Genomic DNA, 20,150 nt, shown 5'->3' on the forward strand with positions numbered 1-20,150 from the left:
TGGAAACACACATACTGCTAAAACAAGATTGGACTCTCATCTTCCATCAGAAAAAAAAAGTTTGTTTCTACCTTATTCCGTTTTTGAGTAATCAACAATAGAAAATGGTTAGTTTCACCTGTTTTGAAAAAAACGTCTTTTAACGTCTTTGGCACTCCTCCATTGGATTTTACAAAACATTATTTAACGTTTTTGGCAGTCAAAGAGTTAAAATTTGTCTATAAAATTGTTATAAGTACACCTCTGTATATATATGTATATATAGCCTTAATATTAAATACAAAAAAAAGCTAAATAAACCTGCTGAATAACTTTAAACATCGTTTTCGCTCCCCGCACACATCCTGACAATGAGAGCGCCACTGCCACCTACTGTACTAGATGACACTTTATTCTCGTATGGCTAAAATAAAAAATAAAAAATGCTTATTGCAAAGACTGGCCACACTATTTGAGAAGCACTTCATTAATCTCATGCAATTTTAAGTAAAAATGCTTTCTTGAGATATATAGGTCTTTGTTTAAAATTATCTGTCATTGTTTTTTGTAAGGGGGTGGGGGGGGTTATGTATCAAAAATACTCATTGTATCGATGATTACTCAAGAGTTGAGCAGACATCTGGTAACGGTCTGACAAAGTGATATCGAACATCCCTAACAATAACCTTAACAGCTATGCTAATTTCTGTATCATCACATTATATGTTAGCATTAAGCTAGCAGACTTTCATTAAGGCAAATTTGACAAACAGATGTTCCTTTTGCTTCATCGAAGTGATGTTTATAGAATAGTCTCCTAGTTTTTGACAGAGTGATAAAAGTTGCTGAGGAAGTGCAAGAAAGTTTTAATAAGTTTAAATATGTTTAAATTGTGTGGAAGGGGTCAAACTTGGGGGGAAAATAGTGTTGCTATATTGAAGACTTTCACCCATTGTGTGTAAGTCTGGACATAAAACTGCAGGATTTATTTCTTGAGTGGATTTACCATCTGATCGTGGAGTTCTTTGGTTTTGGCGAGAAGCTGATCCTCTCTCTGACTCCTGCTGTCCCTTGTGGTCTGGTGCTCTTTCTGTTCCTGTTGGAGGGCGCCCTGCGCAACCTCCACCTGGCCCTGCAGCTCCAGTTTCTGCTGGATCAACAGCTGCTTGGCTTCCTGCAACTCTCGCAGCTCCTGAAACACGACACACACACACAAGAACAACAATCTGAGGGATTTGCATGTTTATTGTCGTCCATGGCGACGCTCGCCAATCTCTATGATCACGCAGCTTTAAACTGGATTTACATTGCACGTCTAAGTTGCCAATTCTGATTTTGACATTTGAACCATGTAGTAATTCTAGTCTTAAGACGCATTTGTAGAGCTGAACGGAACAAGGATCTGTTGTTTCAGCCATGTATTTAAAGTGTGAAGCTTCAAATACTTGTTTCCCTAAATGATGACACTGCGGTCACCCACAAATGAGAGATGCATTTAGGAACATATACATTTAAACAGGGATGTGATTTGACCAAAGTGAAATTATCTGAAAATTTAGCCGGGGGTCTGGGGGCCGCTGGCACCCAGCTAGGTCCAGGGCAGTGGCCAGTGGGGGGGGGGGGGGGCATGAACAAATAATTATATCATGACCAAATGAAAAGTAACTCATATTAGAGCATACCACAAATGTCTTTGTTATAGCAGAAGATGTTATCTGTCGGAGTCATGTGCATACACAATGAACTACTAAAAAAAAAAAAAAAATCAATTTTTTTTTGGGGGGGGGGGATAAAAAAAGCGGAATTCTGCGAATTAGCGGAAAAATCACATCCCTGATTTAAAAGATGAGAAAACTGAAAATGTTTGTCCGAAAACCGAAACGCAGAAAAAAAAAAATTATACCAATTTTTACTATCATTGCATTTATTATAATTAATCAAAGTTATAATATTATTATAAAATATGTATTTAGCACTGGCATTTTAACCAAGCACAATATAAATTGAAATGTGCAAACACCGCAGACATGTTGGCTAATGGTACATTAAACACCAAACGAGGGTTGAGCATTTTCTGGCAAATGTCAATGTAGTTTGAATGCGTGCGGCGGGACAAAGTGTGGCGCACATTCACATTTTCACCAACGTTTAAAAATAAATAAATTCATTTGTTCGCACCAGCTAATCGGCTTCGGGAACAGATTGCAAAGTCACACAGTGCGTCCTGTACAGGTCTGTCGCCACCCGGAGATAGCGGTAAATGTTTACTTGGTTAAAACTGTTGATAGCAATAGTGCTAGCATTAGCTAAAGTATTTAGCACGGCCACCGGAATGCCGGTGAAAAAGTGGGAGCGTTCAAGGGGCTCTTATAAAAAAAAAAAAAAACTCTACTAAAAAGACATCAAAGTGCTGAGGTTCAGTAGCTTCTTGCTTGCTTGTGACTTTTTTCTCATTACTTTTGTATGGAGAGTAAAGGAAATCGGACTTCATCTTCTTGTCTCATCATTTACAGCATTTTCAAATTTCATAATGATGGTAAGGTTACAACAGCCCGTATCAGAACAACATTGCAAGGAACTGACCTTGTCACTCTTCTCTTTTAGCGTTTTCATCTCCGTCGTCAGCCTGCCGTTGTTTTTTTCCAGGTTACTCTTGGCTTTGACCAGCTCCTCCATTTTGCTCCTCTCCTTCTCCAAGTCCACCTTAACTTGACCCTGAACAAGCGTCATCAAGCAGAGGTTTTACTTTTTAGCTGCAAATCTTTTGTCGATAATGTTCCAGAATGAGTTAAACCTGTTGCAGCATTATTACTGAATTAAACGGAAAGGAAAAAGAGAGAACACGTCTGGTCTAGCCCAGCATTTGTTTAGAGAGGATGTTACATTTGGCAAATGTCTCACCTGTTGCTTCAAGAGATCTTTCAATGACTTCTCCTGCTGTTGGAGTTTCTGATCTCGACTAGCTAGCTCCTGTTCCAGAGAACTCCGGCTCTTTTTTAGCTCCTGGATCTGATTTTCTAAGACACTCTGATGGGTCTGGTTAGCTGCCAGCTCTTCCTGGTTCAAACGTAGCTTGTCCTCGGATACCTACAATAAGGGAAATATTATTGAATTGGGTAAAAGTGGTGTGTGATCCAACTTTAGTTAAGGTGATCACACGAGTTGTTTTTTTTTTTTGGCCTACATAAAGCTTCCAGATTTGAGTTGGCACTCAGGCATGTATTTTTTTCGCCCCAGCTTTTCAGCCACTGGTTATACACTCATCAGGCGGTTTACAGTACAATGTCAATGACTATGTTTACATGCAGTCAATATTCGGGTTAAGGTCCAAATTCCGCTTTCTGGAATATTCAGGATAACCTGTTTACATGTATGAGTATACATGGTCATTGTGCTCAATTGGAAAATCCAATTGAAAACTGTTATGCAAATAGACTTGTAATAGTCTCCTGGTCAATAAAAGACATTCAATTCACGTCACTCACGACACGCTAAATAAAGTAGCGGTTCTTTGCTTTGTCGTCATGTTTACCCGTGCTTGAATATTTTCGGAGGGTTGCGTGTCAGAAACACGGACTTATATAGATGTATATGTTTTTATAGATATACAGACGCTCCCCTACTTACGAACAACGGTACATACGAACATTTCTGCGCGTACAGTATGTCGAAAAATGTTCGGAAAGAGATGCTGTAAGTTAGATTTTGTATTGCGCGTAGTGCTTCTTTCCGCCGCTAATACTGACGATTGGCGCTGTGAGAGCTCATTGGAGGCTGAGCAACGTGTCGAGGAGGAGGAGGAAGAAACGCCGGTCCCCATAAAGGAGGAAATAACTTTTGAAGCCGATTCCAGCGACGACGAAGAATCTCTCATGATATAAAATCCTCCTCTTCCTCCTCCTCCATCATCTCCTTAAGCATCGAGTACATCTTCCAAAAGTAAGTTAAACTTCATTTTATTTATCTTATTACGTACATGTACATACTGTGTGTGTCTCTCGCTCTCTCTCTCTAACATACGTAGTACAGTACAGTACTGTACGTATTCTCTCCATTTTATTAAAAGTTTTTTTCAGTACAAACCAATGCAGGTTACTTGTACAAGCCTTAAACATACTTATATAAACCTTCAATATACTTATATAGGCTTTAAACATAAAATTATAATACAAAATATAGCACTGAAGCAACTTACGAACAAATTCACCTTATGAACGATCGTCCGGAACGTAACTCGTTCGTAAGGTGGGGAGCGTCTGTACATTGTGGCATTTTCACCACAGAGAGAAAATAAAATGAAATGCTCATTCTGATTCATTTCTACTTTGAGATGTTCAGAACAGATACACAAACTCATCTTTAAAAAAAAAAACCTAAACCTACTTTGAGGTCTTGCTGTAGTGCCGAAAACTCAGATTCTTTGCCATACAAGTCCGACTGGATCTTAGTGAGGCTTTCGCGACTTTCTTCGAAGGCCTTCTGTAGTTCTGCTGTCCGGCTCCTCTCAGAAGTCAGCTGCTGGCTGACTTCTGTTGCCTGCTGCCTCAGTTGGCGCTCTTCCTCCACCTCGACGAGACAATCCAATAGTTTATAAACACTCAGAAGATGAACCAAAACCAGGGTGTCACAATTTGATGGCTCAATCCTACATATTTGTCTCCTGCTTACTTTTTTAACGCTGGCTTTCTGTAATTCTGCCATTTGTCCCTTGAGTTTCTTCATCTCCTCCTCATAACTTCCCGTGGCCGTCTTAAGTTGCGCCTCCAGCTTCCCCAAGTTTTGGTCCTTCTCCTTCAGCACTTCCTGAGACTTCGCGTTCTGCTGGTCCAATGATGCCAATTGCACTTTCAGCTTCTTCTCTACCTGACATTTAAGGAGAGACAAAAGTTACTCCACTGTTTCATTAAAAAAAAAATCTGCCACACGTATACAGGTATTTTCATCCACGCGTAGGTTGCTGTCCTGAACACCACTTTTTTGGCAAACTCCAACCAGGCTGAAGATTTAGTTATTTTTTAATTTTTTTATTTTATTTTTTTAGGAGAGCTCAGTATTGTTCATTCAATTTGACATCATCATTGCTCTCCTTTTTAAAAAAAAATTAATTAATTAAAAATAAATAAATAAATAAAATGTTTTTTTTCTTTCTCTTTTTTTTTAATATATATACATATATATACATATACATATATACACACACACACACACACACATATATATATATATATATATATATATATATATATATATTTTTTTTTTTTTTTTTGTATGTGGGTGAGCATGTGCATGTGCGTGCGTGTGTATTCATCAGTTCACCTAAAGCCCATTAAAAAAAAATCCCATACTAATAATATAATATAATAATAAATTGCCAAATGCAGAAACATCAATGTAAGTTATCACGATGTGGTGGCTCTCGCTAACAGACAGAATTAAGTAACCAGAATTAGGTTAAAAAATTCTATATACGTAGACCATGTTTCTATAAATTTTGATATTTGGTTTTTATTTGAGGCAGATATTTTTTCCATTAAAATGTGATTTATGAGGAGGTTAGACCATTGGTCGATATTCAGAGTTTGTTTATTTTTCCAGTTAACAAGAATTGTTTTTTTAGCGATAGTAAGGGCTACAAGTGTAGATTGAAATTGTTTATGTGGTAAGTCAGTTGTTGTTAGGTCACCTAGCAAACACAAGTTTGGAGATAAAGGTATTTATTTATTTTTAACTATGTCTTTATTGTGTGTAGACTGAGAAAATAGAGCTTTTTGCCTTGTGTTATCATGCAACCGTGACTTGGAATACACAAGCAGTAAATAAATAAATAAATAAATAACTGCTCTTTTTCAGATTCTGTATAGAGTGCTGATAATAAAAATAAAATCAATCTAGGAATGGAGGCGTCAGAATATGGTTCCAAATCAAATTGTCCCCCCCCCCCTCCAGCATTTTCACTGGCCAAAATACAATTGCTGACAAATGTGTTTTCATGTAAGCAGAGATTCTTATAACGTTGATGTACAGTGAAGTCCCCTTTATAGAGTGGGATCTATTCTGTACTCTATTAGTGCGTATGAAACATTTTCTACCCATCCCACACACTTTGATTAAACACATTTAAACTTATTAAAACACACTTTCCAACATACAAGGACATTACAGTAAAAAAAATAAAGAAAGAAAAAGACTGCTTAGAAACATATTGGCTGCCTAGCGGGGCGCAAACGATGAACCCCGATATAGCGGTAAAACACATTTTGAAAAACATGTGTGTGGATAGGACCTTTTTTCAGCCGTTACCTCTCTCATCTGCTCCAGTTTTTGCTTGGATTCCATCATTGCCTTGTTGGTGCTCTCGTTATTCCTCTGAAGGTCCCCTCTTGCCTTTTCATAGGACTTTTCCTACGAATTGAAGACACACTTATGTCAGTGACTGATTGGAACTATCTAACTAAGTGGCTATAACTGTCCTCCTCTCGCTGCCTCTCATTCAATAACAACTAAGAGCAACCATTTAATACTTGAACATACCGACTAAATGCTTGTTCACAGAAGTCTGTGGAATCCACCGCTTCATGCGTTTGTGCAACTATGTAATTAATAAATTGGAACTGACCTTTTCCTCCATGGCTGCCTTTTGAGTCTTCCTCTCGTTGTCTAGTTGACTCTGACATTCTTTCAGGGCCTTTCGGGTCTTGCCGAGACTTTCCTGAGTGGAGGACAACTCTTTCATTTGAGTTTCTTTCTCCTGTTGGGCCTTCAGTAAGTCTGCGGCAAGGCTCTTTGCTTTCTTGTCCCATTCTGCATGCTGAGCCTTCCCTTCTTGAGTCAGCTTGGCCACATTGAGCTCAAGGGCAGCTTTGCCCTCCTCACAGCACTCCAACTGTTTCTGAGTGTTACTCAAACGGGAGCTCTTTGTCTTAATTTCCTCTTGAAGTGTCATGTTCCTAAATGGAGCAACGCACTGTAAATTGTTAACATGAAGTGAAAATGACAAGATCAAAATAATGCATGTTGAATGCATACATTTGTGATGGCATAATCATATCAGTTTTTGACACGGTTGACATAAAGTATGTATTCACTTAAAATCATACAACATTAACTTATTAAAAATATATTTTACGGACCCCGGGTGGTCTGGGCATCCCATTTGTGAACCATACATCCATTTTCATACTCACGCTGCTTTTTCGTTGTCCAGCAAACGCTGCAGCTCTTTCGCTTTTTGTTTGCCCTCCAATGCCTCCTTCTGCAGATTCTTCATTTCTTGTAGTGTCTGATCCCTTGCAGCCTGCTGCTCCGCTACCTGTGCTTCCAGTTTCTGAGAAATAAGCACATGGGTTTGAGTGAGTCATCAAATCCATTTGAGGCAGTAAATGGGTAACTCAACAGGAAATCAGACTCTTGCTCACTAAGATTTGAAATTGGCGCTCAAAAGGTGTTTAAGGAGGCATGTACGACGAGACTGAGCCGGTGGGTGGCGGGGGCCGACTACGTCACGGTCCACAAGAGACGTAGTCGGACACTTCTGACAGCCAAATTGTGTTTATCTCAGGGTTTAACTTTACGATAGCACCAAACACACGTTTTTTGCCCCAAATTCAAGCTTTCAACAAACATGCACTAAAATGTCCAAATAATGACCAAGACATGTAGACAGTATTAGTAGACACCAGTTTATCAGGGAGGGGGGGGGGGGGTTAATTTAGTGTTGAGTTACCCTTTAACAGCACTGACCTTATTGAGCCCCTCCAGCTTCTCTTCATGTTGTTCCGAGGCCAGAAGTTTGTCCTTGTATTCCTTCAGAGCGGCTTCCAGCTGACTGCACTGCTCCTGCCTCTCCTTGAGCCTCTGTGCCTGCTCCTCCACAGTCTTCTGAACTTTAACAAGCTCCTTCACAATATAGCATTCAAAACAAATTAATGAAGCCCTTATGTTTTATTTTATTTTTAACCCAACACAAGATCAAATTGGAAAAGCATTGAAGCACAAGTCACCTGCTGTTTGTCCTGCAGTGCATGCTGGGCAGACTCTAGGTTGTTCTCCAGGTTGGCCTTCTGTGCAGCCTTGGCTGCCTCTGTAGACAGCAACATCTCTGTTTTTGCCTTCAGCTGGTGGAAAACAGGCCAAATACAAAGGAGGAATTTATCCAGAACTGCCCTTCAAACTAAAGAGGCGCCTCGGCCAATAGCTACCTGGGAGTCCAGCTGGGTCACCTTCCCCTTGCTGTCTGCCAGCTGAGCAGTGAGCTCAGTGACAGAAGTCTCCAGCGTGTGGGCTCGGTCCTGGGATGAACGCAGGAGAGTTTTCTGCTCCTGAACCTGTTTATGTAGATTGTCCTGGGCTTGCTTGTTGCTCTCAGATTGATTCTTCATCTTGTCTGTCAACTGGATTACCTTCATATCGAGAAAACAAGAGAATGGTAAAAGCTACTGTATACAGAATCATACATTCAGATTCAGAATTGTTTTAATTTATCTATAAGGTTACAACATAAGTAAGAGGAAAATGTATAAATCTATTTTCTATAGCAATTATTCTCATTTTTTTGAAAAAAAAAAACATTTATAATTTTTTTTTTAATTTATTTGTTTTTTTTAAAAAAAGGAGAGCAATGATGATGTCAAATCAAATGAACAATACTGAGCTCTCCTGTATAAAAAAAAAAAAAAAAAAAAAAAAAGCAATTATCCTCATTGGGGTCATGGGTGAGCTGGCTATGCCTATCTGATGAGGGTGGTGATGAAGTTGTGAGGTGGCGTGAGATTTTTCTACAGTAAAATAGATGCTTTGGCTCAATAAAGCGTGGAAAACATTAGCTTAGCATTTTTTCTGCTGGGCTTTTATTTTTTTATACTGATTTGGACTATTTTCCCACATGAGAACAACATTGAATTTTTTTTTTTGGGGGGGGGGGGGGTTATCTCATGTTTTTATTTGTTATAGTGGATGCCAGGATAGTATGGCTGTAACGTATTATAAACTTACCAAGTTTATATGTAACATTTTTAATATGAACATTATGCAAATCAACTTGCGTTGTGATTGGTTAGCTAGGATCCCATCATGACCCAGAAGTGTTGTCAACTTGACATCATCTAAATTGTGTGTTTTTATTGGTTTAGACACACAAATATATCACGTCCACTACAATAATCTATGGGTCCGAAGGGGTTAAAGAACAAAATATTTGATAAAGCACTCCTTTGTAAAAGTTGAACTTGGAACTTAGTGACTCAGTAATAGATTGCATACCTCACCAGTCACACTAATATGGTAGGTACACTACCTTATGAAGTCTTTGCCTCAGGTTTCACTGACTAAAAGTGCAGCCTTAAACTGGTGAATCATAATGAAGTCCGCTCATATTCTCTTATTTATTTTCAACAGTCTTGAAAAGGAATAATACTTGAAAGTGATAATTGAGGTCAAGTATCCTAGGTGTTAATAACATAGAAGCCACCTTGTAGAATATTGCTCAATTAAAAGTCAAAGTATCAGCAGTTAAGTATCAAAATGTATTCTCCAATATTAAATGTTCTTAATCATCAGAAGTAAAAGTAAATGTATTTTAAAAAGTCAGTGGTTAAAAACTTTGATAGGGTGTAAGAGAGAGAGGCTTATCAATAAAAATCTACAGGAAAATGTGTACAAATGAACAAAAAGCTTTACCACTTGCATATTTTAGAAACAAGGAAATTTAGAGATGCAGTTTGGTGATGTAGTGACTATCAAGCCCGATTAGTTTTTTATTTCTTCTGTCCTCTTTGTCGTGTCCGTTTTTTCTGCCAAGGCCACCAAGCATTGTTTTCATGATTCGCCCTTCACGAATCTTAGGCCAGTATGCTCAATTCATATTTGTGTACTGCTTTGCATTGATCATACAATATATGGTTAGAATTGGGTGTGTAGAGGGTGGGATCCACGTTCCCAAGCACTGTGACTCATATAGGGAAAAATATTCTACAGGTCTGTGTAGAGGTTTGATAGGTCAGATTTTTTTCATTCTTATTTTGTTATACATCTATGCGTATGTACACTTATAAGCACTCTTTGATCAAGTGAGGCCCATGTACACTAATGTGATTTAAATATATCTTCAAACTCATTATAGGATTCTATTATTAGTGATTGCTGTTTTAACAATTTGAGAATTGGCTGGTGTATTTTACGGTCTGATGAGTGGCTGGCCCCCGATTGTCCTGGTGTTGTCCTTGCATGTAAATGAGTTCATTGAGTTAGTTAATTTAGTCAATACAATGCAATGCAAAGCAAGTTGTTAGTGAATGAATGAAACAAACAAACAAACAAACAAACTGACTACTATTCCAATTAGCCACTTATTCCTTGACAACTGAACTGGACATTTTCTGTGTGAGTGTGTCACCTCACTAACCTGTTCCTGCAGTGTGTGATTTTTCTCTTTTAGTTGGTTGAGCAAAGCAGTCTCTCCCTCCCCGGCTTGAATTTTGGCACACAAGTCTTCTCTCTCAGTTTCCAGCTGTGTCACAATGTCCTTACTCTTCTGCAGCAGGGCCTCCAAGTTTTGGATCTTCTGGTCCTTATCGCCAATCTGGCGTAATACCTGCTCCAGGTCGGTCTACAGCAATAAGACAAGGGCCCATGAGTATCAGGAAAGTAGTAGAAACATGGTCTACGTATATAGAATTTTTTAACCTAATTCCGGTTACTTAATTCTGTCTGTTAGCGAGAGCCACTACATCGTGATAACTTACATTGATGTTTCTGCATTTGGCAATTTATTATTATATTATATTATTTGTATGGGATTTATTTTAATGGGCTTTAGGTGACTTAAAAAAAATATATATATATATATATATATATATATATATATGTGTATATATATTTAAAATTTAAATTTATTGTGTATATATATTTAAAAAAAAAAACATTTATTAATTTTTTTTAATTTATTTGTTTGTTTGTTTTTTAAAAAAAAGGAGAGCAATGATGATGTCAAATCGAATGAACAATACTGAGCTCTCCTGGAAAGAAAGAAAAAAAAAAAAAAGGAAAGTAGTAGAAATGATTTAACTTTATTGAGAGGAATATTGTCCTACGTCAATTTCTTATGCGCCTTTCTTGCACTTTCAAAATATCCCGATTTGCGACTATCCTATCCACACTTCTGACACATCCACCATGCGTAAACTACAAATATATGAGCAACCACCAAAGAGGCGTGATTCAGTGAAGTCTACAGGTGGCCCTAATTTCCGGATCGTGGAGTTCTCATGAGACATGAATTCCATAGAGATCATTTGTCTAATAAATAAGACTGATCTCAAGGGACGTGTGCGACCGCTCGTTTGCAGGCTACTGAGAAAGAGCGCGTGTTTTTACATTCACTTTTTTAATAAATCCAATACAAGCATTTTAATCAGAATACCATGCTCATAACTGAAAACTTAAGAGACTGTGCAAATATGTACGTGATGCATCAAATACCCCCCCAAAAAAAAGTATATTAATATTTGCAAAGTGGCATAATTATTAATAACTATATTCATAGCCTATACTGTCAGTATTTCTCATATATTTACTCTTAATCATGACTTTATTACTGTGTTAGCGTAGTGCGGCACATTCCGACTTGCGTACAGATTGGGGTTATGTCACTGCCATTGGACAAAGGTGTCAGAAAAGTAAGGACTCCCTGTATACTTGTTTTGGGAATTCATAGCCACATTGCAAAGTTGAAGGTTCAAATAAATCCTTTTTTTTTTCTTTTTTTCAGGAGAGCTCAGTATTGTTCATTCGATTTGACATCATCATTGCTCTCCTTTTTAAAAAAATAAAAATAAATAAAAATAAATTTAAAAAATGAAATAAATAAAAAAATAAATCTTTGATTCTTGTGCACTGTACCTGTGACTCGCGGAGTTTGCCGTTGGTATTTTGCTGCAGTGCTTGCAGCTCCTGGTGCTGCTGCTTGGCTTTCTCCAGCTGGTGCTGTAGGTCTGTGTTCTTACTGGAACTTTCCTTGGTCTACCAGGAAAACAATTACACATGGTCTGTATTCTTGAAACTACGTTTTGCATCACTTATCCATGTATTTGCATCATTTATTTGAAAGGGCAGCCTTTCATTTACCTATTTCTTTTTGATGAATACAAGACTTTGAGCTTACAGTGGTATACAGCAAAAATGTGTACAGTACAGCAACTGACATAATTAGGTTCATTTTTGTTCAGTGGTATGCAGCATCTGTGTTGATATTATTCTCATGTCTACCTGTTCTTCAGCACGTGAGAGTTTAAGCTGCAGGTCGGCCGCTTGCTGCTCTCTGTCCTTCAGTTTCTCCCCGGAGAGCTGCCTCTGTTCTTTCAGACGACCTTGCAGCTCACCCACTTGCCTCTCTGCCTCTAGTAGTTTTGCATGAAGCTAGACAGCCCACAGGGAGAACAATGATGATTACATCACAGGAGAGTCTTAATTTCTCTCACACGATTAATTAAGTCTATTTAAAAAATGACTGTATTTCAATGATGTGGAACCTTCATGCAATTTTGCTGCTTTTGATGAGCCTTTTCATCTTGGAAATTCATCCCAAATCAAATCTCTAACGTAGCAAAGCAATTAGCTTTGATAGGTTGGACTCACCTGACTGATTTCAGTCTGCTGCTGAGCACCTTGGCTGTCCTTCTCTTCCCTCTGCTGTTCCAACTGTTTTCTCTCAACCTTCAATTCGGCATGCTTCACCTCCAGGTCTGTAATCTCACCCTTCAACTTGGCCGTCTCCTCAGCTTTCTCTCCAAGCTCTGCATTAGCTTTCTGCAGGGATGTTTCAGCTCCAGCGGCTCGGGCCTGCAGCTCCAGGATTTCCCGCTCTTTCTCTCTCTGGCTGTGCTGGGCCGACTTTTTGGCAGCCTTTTCTGTCTTTAGTTGCTCTTCCAGCTGCTGACACTCCTTCTCCTTGCGTCCCAGTTTTTCAGAAAGACTCTGGAAGAAGGAGACATACGAAAGACATAAGATCAGCGGGAGAACGAATAGTGGTTGACGGTTAAAAAACAACAACACAGATTTAAAGCCCTGGCCAAATATGCAAAAAAAAGATACAGCACCAAATATGTGAGTGCAGTGGACCCTCTCATTATTCGTGGGCGAATAACTGATGCCCATTCAATTATTTTAAACAGTGAATAAGTGAATCCACAGGTGCCGAACTGCAAGCATGTGGGGGGCCACTGTACGCAAGTACAATACATTCCCGTTTTATGGCACATATTCGTGAATCGCTAAAATGCAAACGCTGGCTGTGGGTGAAAGCCTACACCCTGGATCGGTTCTCAAGCCACATGTAGACAGGCAACCATTTACACATCCACATATAGTCACTGAGCAGGAATCAATCCCTCACTGGCTGCCTGGAAATGAATCACTACACTATCAATGACCACCATGTACTTTACACAAGTTGTTTAACAAATACAGCATTGTTCCAATTATGTTACCATGCACTAAAGTACATAGTTGCTTTCAAAAAACAGTGTTGCGGAATGAAAGTGCATAACTTTAATTTAGGCATCATTTTGGAATATGTGCTCAATTTGTTTTTATATTCAGCTTGTAGCAAAAAATAGGCAGCCAGGAAACACATTTGTTCCTCCTCTTACGTAAAGAACTGACCCATGAACACTTCTGAGTAAAGAATGGTATGGCATTTCTAAGATAAGGTTTTACGACAGCACGCTTGGAATACTGTGGAATGTATGTGTGCAGAACTCGCTCTGGTGTCAACCCTGGCAGCAAATATGGCGACAGGGTGATAAAGAACAAATGAATTGCTCATATTGGTTAATGCTGCTAACTCTTGCTCAGCATTCTGCTTCTTGCTAACCTAACACTTACTTTTGTTTTCGGACATTTACAACATATGCAGACTCCAGTTGTTCTTTTACACAGAATGTGTAAACCGGTGGTTCTTAACCTTGTAATCTGGCTCTCTTCACCTTGGATTCAGAAAAGTGTGTTCTCGTATTCCCCATCTCCATGCAGCTTAAAGAAGTGTTGCTTTAGTTTTGCTAGCTAGCTAGTTGTGCTAGACTAGAATTGCACAACTTTACATTGCAAATCACGCAGTTAGGATGCTGACTCCCATCACTCAACTCAACACTACATTTAGAGCACACTTTTAATAGAACCATGGCTGTTTTTCATGATCACCTGCAGTCATCGATGGTCAAGCAGGGCGTATCATCACAAATCATAGTAAACTCAAGTTAAATAAATGGAAAAATGTTGACTATAGTCAGTATGAATCCACTCAATCCAACTGTGAAGGCGCACAATCGGAAAATTGTCAAATAATGATTCTGTGCCCATTACCTGGCTTTGTTGTTGATGATTATTCAGGTCACTCTGTAGCTGGTGGATCTGCTGTGTATAGACAGCTGCTTCTTGTGGACCCTTCTCCAGCTCCGCTTTCAGTTGCGATACAGTCATCTGAAAGAAAAGTTGGAGAAAGGAATTAGAACCCTTTTTGCACCGGAACAGAGAAGTACCAGCGGTTTGTGAGCATTGAAGAACGTTTAAAAAAAAAAAAAAAAAAACATGGAAAACCAACCAGACGTTCAATGGTAACACTGTAAACAGGAAAGGCGGGGTGGAAAGAAAAGTTATTTCACAAATACACAGCTCAAACGGTCTTTACCTCCAGTTTACGAATCTTGAGGAAAGAATGAGATTTGGTGAGTTGTTCAGTATGTGGATGCAGAGGAGAAAGGGGAGGAAAACAGATGTAGACAAAAGGTAAGCCACAATACAACAGTCACCGCCAGATGTTTCACAGACAGACAACAGACTAAAATGACCACAATTCATTTCATGCTGACCTATTGGCAGTAATAATGTCCAGCACGTGCATTGGAATGCATCAAAAATGTACAAAGAACAACCAAGTAGACACATTGTGGTTGTGACCACACATTCGTACTGATATGGATTGTACTATAATTTGCCAATCATTATTATTTATTTTTTATTTTATTTATTTATTTTATTTATTTATTATTATGCAAGTATACATAACGATCGTTTAGCCTTGTGTTGCAAGCAATGATTTGAGTTATGACAAGACAACTAGACGGTGATTCTTAAAAAAATTTTTTTAAAAAACATGCCAAGTGTCATAGAAGAAAAAGAATTACGCTTGGTGTATTTAACCAAACCACATAACAGAGTTTACAAAAGTCTACTAGAAGAATGCTCACAAATAATGCAAAGCGTCATAGACAGGTTGGCAAAACAAGCATCAATGTTGCTGTAAAGCTTTAAACACCAAATATTTAAACACAGCTATGCGAAAAACATCTATTTCTGCTACTTAATGTTCTATATGTTGCACCATGAAATATGCATGTATGATACTGTTCCCTAGTGGCCAAGGTGTGCACAGTAGGAGGAGCGCAATGTCCACTGAATGAAAGAATGATAAAAACTAACCAAAACAGTTTGTTTACATTTCATTGTTGCTACTACAGTATATGTTCTTACACAGAAAAATCCTGTAGCGCTTATGGAGTTGTTTTTTTTTAATACAAAAAACACAATACAAAGGTTGAATAATAATACAACAATAGAATATAATTTCCATTCATTTAAACGGAGAAAGATTTCAGATTGGAGTGCTTTGAGTTATAAGTGTGTTCTTTCAGCCATCGTTGAAGAAATGTTTCACTTTCACTGCTGACGTTCACAGTGAGTGCGACCGAAATCCAAACATACAGAGAAATAGAGTGGCAATGCGTTGCAGCACATTGGCTGGAGGTTGTGATGAGAAAGGATAAGAGAGCTGATAAAGTGTCCCAATCTCACCTCTGAGGAAGTGAACTTAGCCTGCAGCTGCTCATAGTGATTTCTGAGGCGCTCAGACTCCTCCTCTTTCTCTCGAGTCATGCTGTCCATTAATGTTTGCACCTGCACAAGCTCCTTCTGCAGTACCTCAACGTCCTCCACTCCCGGACGCTGCAGCTAGAGGGCAGAGTAGAGGCAGTTAGTGACAAAAATACAGCGTTCCCTCACGCGTTCATCATTCGTGCTCTCATAGATTTTCAAGCAAACATTTATTATGTTGCTTTTTTGTTAGTTTTATATTTTTTGCAGCACAGTGGAGCCTTGATTTAATGGACCAGGGAACAACAGACTAATGATTTAACAGACAGAATATAGTGGCCAGTCCACTCAAAATGTGACTGTCTGTTGGATGCAGAATTTGCTGCAATTGAAATCAACAGACAGATTGGTACACATATTTCTGGGTTGAGCTGCTGTTGACACAGATATACACAGGGATGTGATTTGACCAAAGTGAAATTATCTGAAAATTTAGCCGGGGGTCTGGGGACCGCTGGCACCCAGCTAGGTCCAGGGGCTCATGGGTTTTCCGTGTTTTTAAGTACTTTCAATGCACTCACATGACAAAGAAATAGACAAAACAACAGCATAAATTTTCAATGTATATTGAACTATCCCATATAAAATGGCAGTTTTAGTCAACTCAAAATCAGTCACATTCAAAAACATTGGACTGCCTTTGCTTTTAAAAACTATCACTGAGAATATCATCATATCTAACTAATGTGATTACTAAGTTAACACATAAATAATGTTGAAGAGTTCAAATTTCATGAACAAATAATTGTATCATGACCAAATGAAAAGTAACTCATATTAGAGCATACCACAAATGTCTTTGTTATAGCAGAAGATGTTATCTGTCGGAGTCATGTGCATACACAATGAACTACTAAATAATAAAAAAAAATAATAATAATAAAATAAAAAAATCTGATTTTTTTTTTTTGGGGGGGGGGGGGGATAAAAAAAAGCGGAATTGCGCGAATTAGCGGAAAAATCACATCCCTGTATACAGTAACGACTCGAGCAGGCTAACAAGACGCACCTTATGTGACGGCCATTTTGCCAGTGGCTATGTTCCCTTCAAAGGCAATGCATAGACATATGTGGCGAACATGTTTGCTATGCCGACACTCAAAGGCAAGTAATGAAAAAACATGGACATTAGCTTAGCATCGCTGAAGGCACACTGCTCAAAAGGATGTTGTTTCCACTACTGTTGCACCAAATACCGGTACCAGTACCGCATCAAAAATGAATGCAACAGGCCCTATTTGACAATATTTGTCTCATTGTTTGTAATTTATGGTTGGTCTATAAATCAGACTCAAGATCATGACGTGACATTGACATGACACGAGTTCGCTATCGACATCACTCACGTTTGGCACAAGACACCAGGTGCATTGAAAGTCCACGTACACAGTAGGACATTTCAAACTAAACATTAATAAGAACTTTACATATCTAAACAATGGCGGTTTTCATTCAATCTATAAAAGCTGACATATATTAAGAAGAACTAATGGGGTGAAGTTACTTGCTATTTTACTTAATTACAATGACTGGTCCATCTGGTCACTTACGTTACAATGCCTCAAATTAATGTCAAACATTAAATATTCAATGAGATCTCATACAGCCACAAGGCTACTACTACGTACTGCATGCAGAGTAAGACTAAGTTGTGCAGCAAAAGAAGGCGCACTCGGTTACCGACGTGCTCACTCTTCTCATTTGATAGTTTGACTGTATACAAATAGTTTAGAGGTGTTTTTCATACAAATATTTAATGCCATTCTGAATTGAGTACTGGGATAGCATCGATTTTTGACATACTGTTGCGCACTCTGCCATAAAAGGAGGACCTCCTTCCTGCACTGTGAGAATATTTGACATTTAAAAAGATTTCACAATCTGAATTAAAGATTTTTGTGTTTTACAACTATTGAGAATCAGCACAAATGTCAATTTTATTGTGTGTTGTACCAGTTCAGTCTGGAGTTTGTCGTTTTCTTTCTTCTCTCGTTGAAGCAGTTCAGTTACATTGGAAAGTTTCTGGTCTGCAGCTTCCCTCAAACTCTTCTCTTCATCATAACGGGACTTTATATCTGGTGGATGCAACACGACCAGTTTAGTTGATCAATGTACAATAAAAGCATAGGAAATGGATGGACTGAGCATCAATGGGATGGCAGTCCCATGCCCACACTAACCTACAATCTCTGTGGCCAGCTGCGCGGCTTTCTGCTTGATGTTAAATTTCTCTGTCTCTGATTCGTTTAACTTCTTTTCTAATACTGAGGGGGCAGAAAGACACATTAGTGGCATTGTTGTCATCTTGCGTATGCATACACGTGGGTGTTGCGCAAACCCCCCACCTGAATCTTCTGAGCTCATCTGTCCGTCATTCTGTGGGATTGAGGGAGAACAGTGTGACACTGTACCGCATGACAAAGCATCACCGTAATGTTTATGACTAAATATTCGACAACATTTAGAATGTGTGAAACCTCTTTAACACAAGTTAAAACATCTTGAAGGAATTACTTGCTTCAGGTGTCCTTGGACTTTGTCTAATTCTTTTTTCAGCTCCCCAGAGAACCATCTTTCTTCCTAAATAGAAAGGAAAATAGAGAAATCTTTGAAAAACTATTGTGCAGCTACAGTATCTAAAATTACAGTGCAGGGAGACAAACACACCTTAAGTGACGTATGAAGATCCTGAACCTCCTGCCGCAACATTGTTAGATCTTCCCTAAAAAGAGAAGAGGGTTGACTTTTGCTTAAAAAAAACCTGCCATAATTCTAGTGCATAAATATCCAACCGCCCTGCAATTAACTGGTGATTAGTCATGATTGTACCTTAAAATATAGTCAAATGTTGATATCGTGTGACACGGAACAGGATACTCCATCAATAGAGATGGGCATGCAGAATTCAGTCCACTGTGTGAAAGTGATTGTTGATCTAAGACTAAATGGATTGCAGAGGTTCAAACTGCAAACTGAAGAAGAAAGAGCCAGGCACGGCACTGCGACTAGGGGGCGCTATAACCAAGTCAGAAATTTGTGTAGCCCCACTTCAGCATTATATTTGACTTTCTAAAATATAAATAATTTTCTCAGCCTCCCTGTGTACTGGTCAAGCCTCCCTTTAGCCCCGGGAGAGAAAAAATCTGGAGCTGTGCCGGAGAAGAGCAATATAGCTATGACCTATGAGCTGTAGCGACCAATCCTAAAAAAAAAATAAAAAATTAAAAAGTGGCTGTAAGCTGTTTATTGGCACTCCTTGCTCAAGTTTACTGTCAAGCTAAACAAAAAAGCTATAAAAACAAAGAAAATTACATGTTTTTTTTTTTTAATTTTATTTCAACCAAGCACATGGCTTTGCCTTGTGTTTTAGTGCTAACAAACAATGCAAAACACCATTCACGTGCTAGCATCGATGCTTTGTGGGTTTTGAAGCAAAGGCTATTTGAAAACAAACAGTAGAGCAACACGTACATAGATAATATAGCAATACTCAAAGGAATATATCCTTTAAATAGTATGAAAAATGACTAATATTACAGCTTGAGTCACTTACAGTAATTGCGCTGTGGACGAAGAAGAGACACTATTCTTCTTTGTAAACACAATCAAAGAAGAACGTCTTCTTCTTCTTTACAAAACGACTGTATGGTCGAGTATTACAAGGCGGCACATCATAAGGAGCCGTGTAATTAATTGGATTGCAGCATTAACTCATGACGCACAAACTGTTTAGTTGTTGACATTCTATTTAATTATGTTACTACTCTGCCCTCACCTATGGTCACAAGAACAAGATCCCGGATACAAGCGGCCGAAATGAGTTTCCTCCGCAGGGTAGCCGGGCTCTCCCTTACAGATAGGGTGAGTAGCTCGGTCATCCGGGAGGGACTCAGTGTCGAGCCGCTACTCCTCCGCGTTGAGAGGAACCAGTTTAGGTGGCTCGGGCATCTGGTTTGGATGCCTCCTGGACGCCTCCCTGGGGAGGTGTTCCGGGCATGTCTTACCGGCGGGAGGCCCCGGGGACGACCCAGGACACGCTGGAGAGACTACGTCTCTCGGCTGGCCTGGGAACGCCTTGGGATCCCGTCGGAGGAGCTGGCTGAAGTGGCTGGGGAGAGGCAAGTCTGGGCTTCCCTGCTAAATCTGCTGCCCCCGTGACCCGACCCCGGATAAGCGGTAGAAGATGGGTGGATGGATGGATGGACCACTCTGTTTTTATAAGTACAATATTATACTTCTAGAGTGCTATT

At 39.0% G+C, this 20,150-nt stretch overlaps 1 protein-coding gene across 5 annotated transcripts in view; it reads right to left on the minus strand.

Moving 5' to 3' along the window:
- eea1 (early endosome antigen 1) overlaps nucleotides 1-20,150 on the minus strand; it is a 29,855-nt gene that overhangs the window by 5,829 nt on the left and 3,876 nt on the right. The window contains exons 1-24 of one of the 5 annotated variants that reach the window (XM_077567415.1): nucleotides 19,454-19,524; nucleotides 18,568-18,622; nucleotides 18,419-18,480; nucleotides 18,246-18,276; nucleotides 18,081-18,164; nucleotides 17,854-17,975; nucleotides 15,823-15,978; nucleotides 14,660-14,674; nucleotides 14,335-14,451; nucleotides 12,610-12,948; nucleotides 12,241-12,390; nucleotides 11,875-11,994; nucleotides 10,379-10,582; nucleotides 8,178-8,378; nucleotides 7,980-8,093; nucleotides 7,720-7,875; nucleotides 7,164-7,303; nucleotides 6,596-6,926; nucleotides 6,280-6,381; nucleotides 4,648-4,842; nucleotides 4,363-4,545; nucleotides 2,881-3,066; nucleotides 2,563-2,694; nucleotides 986-1,171 (exon numbers count right to left, since the gene is read on the minus strand). In XM_077567415.1, the coding sequence (XP_077423541.1) occupies nucleotides 986-1,171; nucleotides 2,563-2,694; nucleotides 2,881-3,066; nucleotides 4,363-4,545; nucleotides 4,648-4,842; nucleotides 6,280-6,381; nucleotides 6,596-6,926; nucleotides 7,164-7,303; nucleotides 7,720-7,875; nucleotides 7,980-8,093; nucleotides 8,178-8,378; nucleotides 10,379-10,582; nucleotides 11,875-11,994; nucleotides 12,241-12,390; nucleotides 12,610-12,948; nucleotides 14,335-14,451; nucleotides 14,660-14,674; nucleotides 15,823-15,978; nucleotides 17,854-17,975; nucleotides 18,081-18,164; nucleotides 18,246-18,276; nucleotides 18,419-18,472 (3,318 nt within the window). In that variant the 5' untranslated portion in view covers nucleotides 18,473-18,480; nucleotides 18,568-18,622; nucleotides 19,454-19,524. Of the gene's footprint in view, nucleotides 1-985; nucleotides 1,172-2,562; nucleotides 2,695-2,880; nucleotides 3,067-4,362; nucleotides 4,546-4,647; nucleotides 4,843-6,279; nucleotides 6,382-6,595; nucleotides 6,927-7,163; nucleotides 7,304-7,719; nucleotides 7,876-7,979; nucleotides 8,094-8,177; nucleotides 8,379-10,378; nucleotides 10,583-11,874; nucleotides 11,995-12,240; nucleotides 12,391-12,609; nucleotides 12,949-14,334; nucleotides 14,452-14,659; nucleotides 14,675-15,822; nucleotides 15,979-17,853; nucleotides 17,976-18,080; nucleotides 18,165-18,245; nucleotides 18,277-18,414; nucleotides 18,481-18,567; nucleotides 18,623-19,453; nucleotides 19,525-20,150 lie in introns of those variants that run through there. The other 4 variants (XM_077567413.1, XM_077567410.1, XM_077567414.1 and 1 more) reach the window with 4 other exon arrangements.

The sequence above is a fragment of the Vanacampus margaritifer genome, chromosome 6 (assembly GCF_051991255.1).
Source record: "Vanacampus margaritifer isolate UIUO_Vmar chromosome 6, RoL_Vmar_1.0, whole genome shotgun sequence".
Classification (NCBI taxonomy): domain Eukaryota; kingdom Metazoa; phylum Chordata; class Actinopteri; order Syngnathiformes; family Syngnathidae; genus Vanacampus; species Vanacampus margaritifer.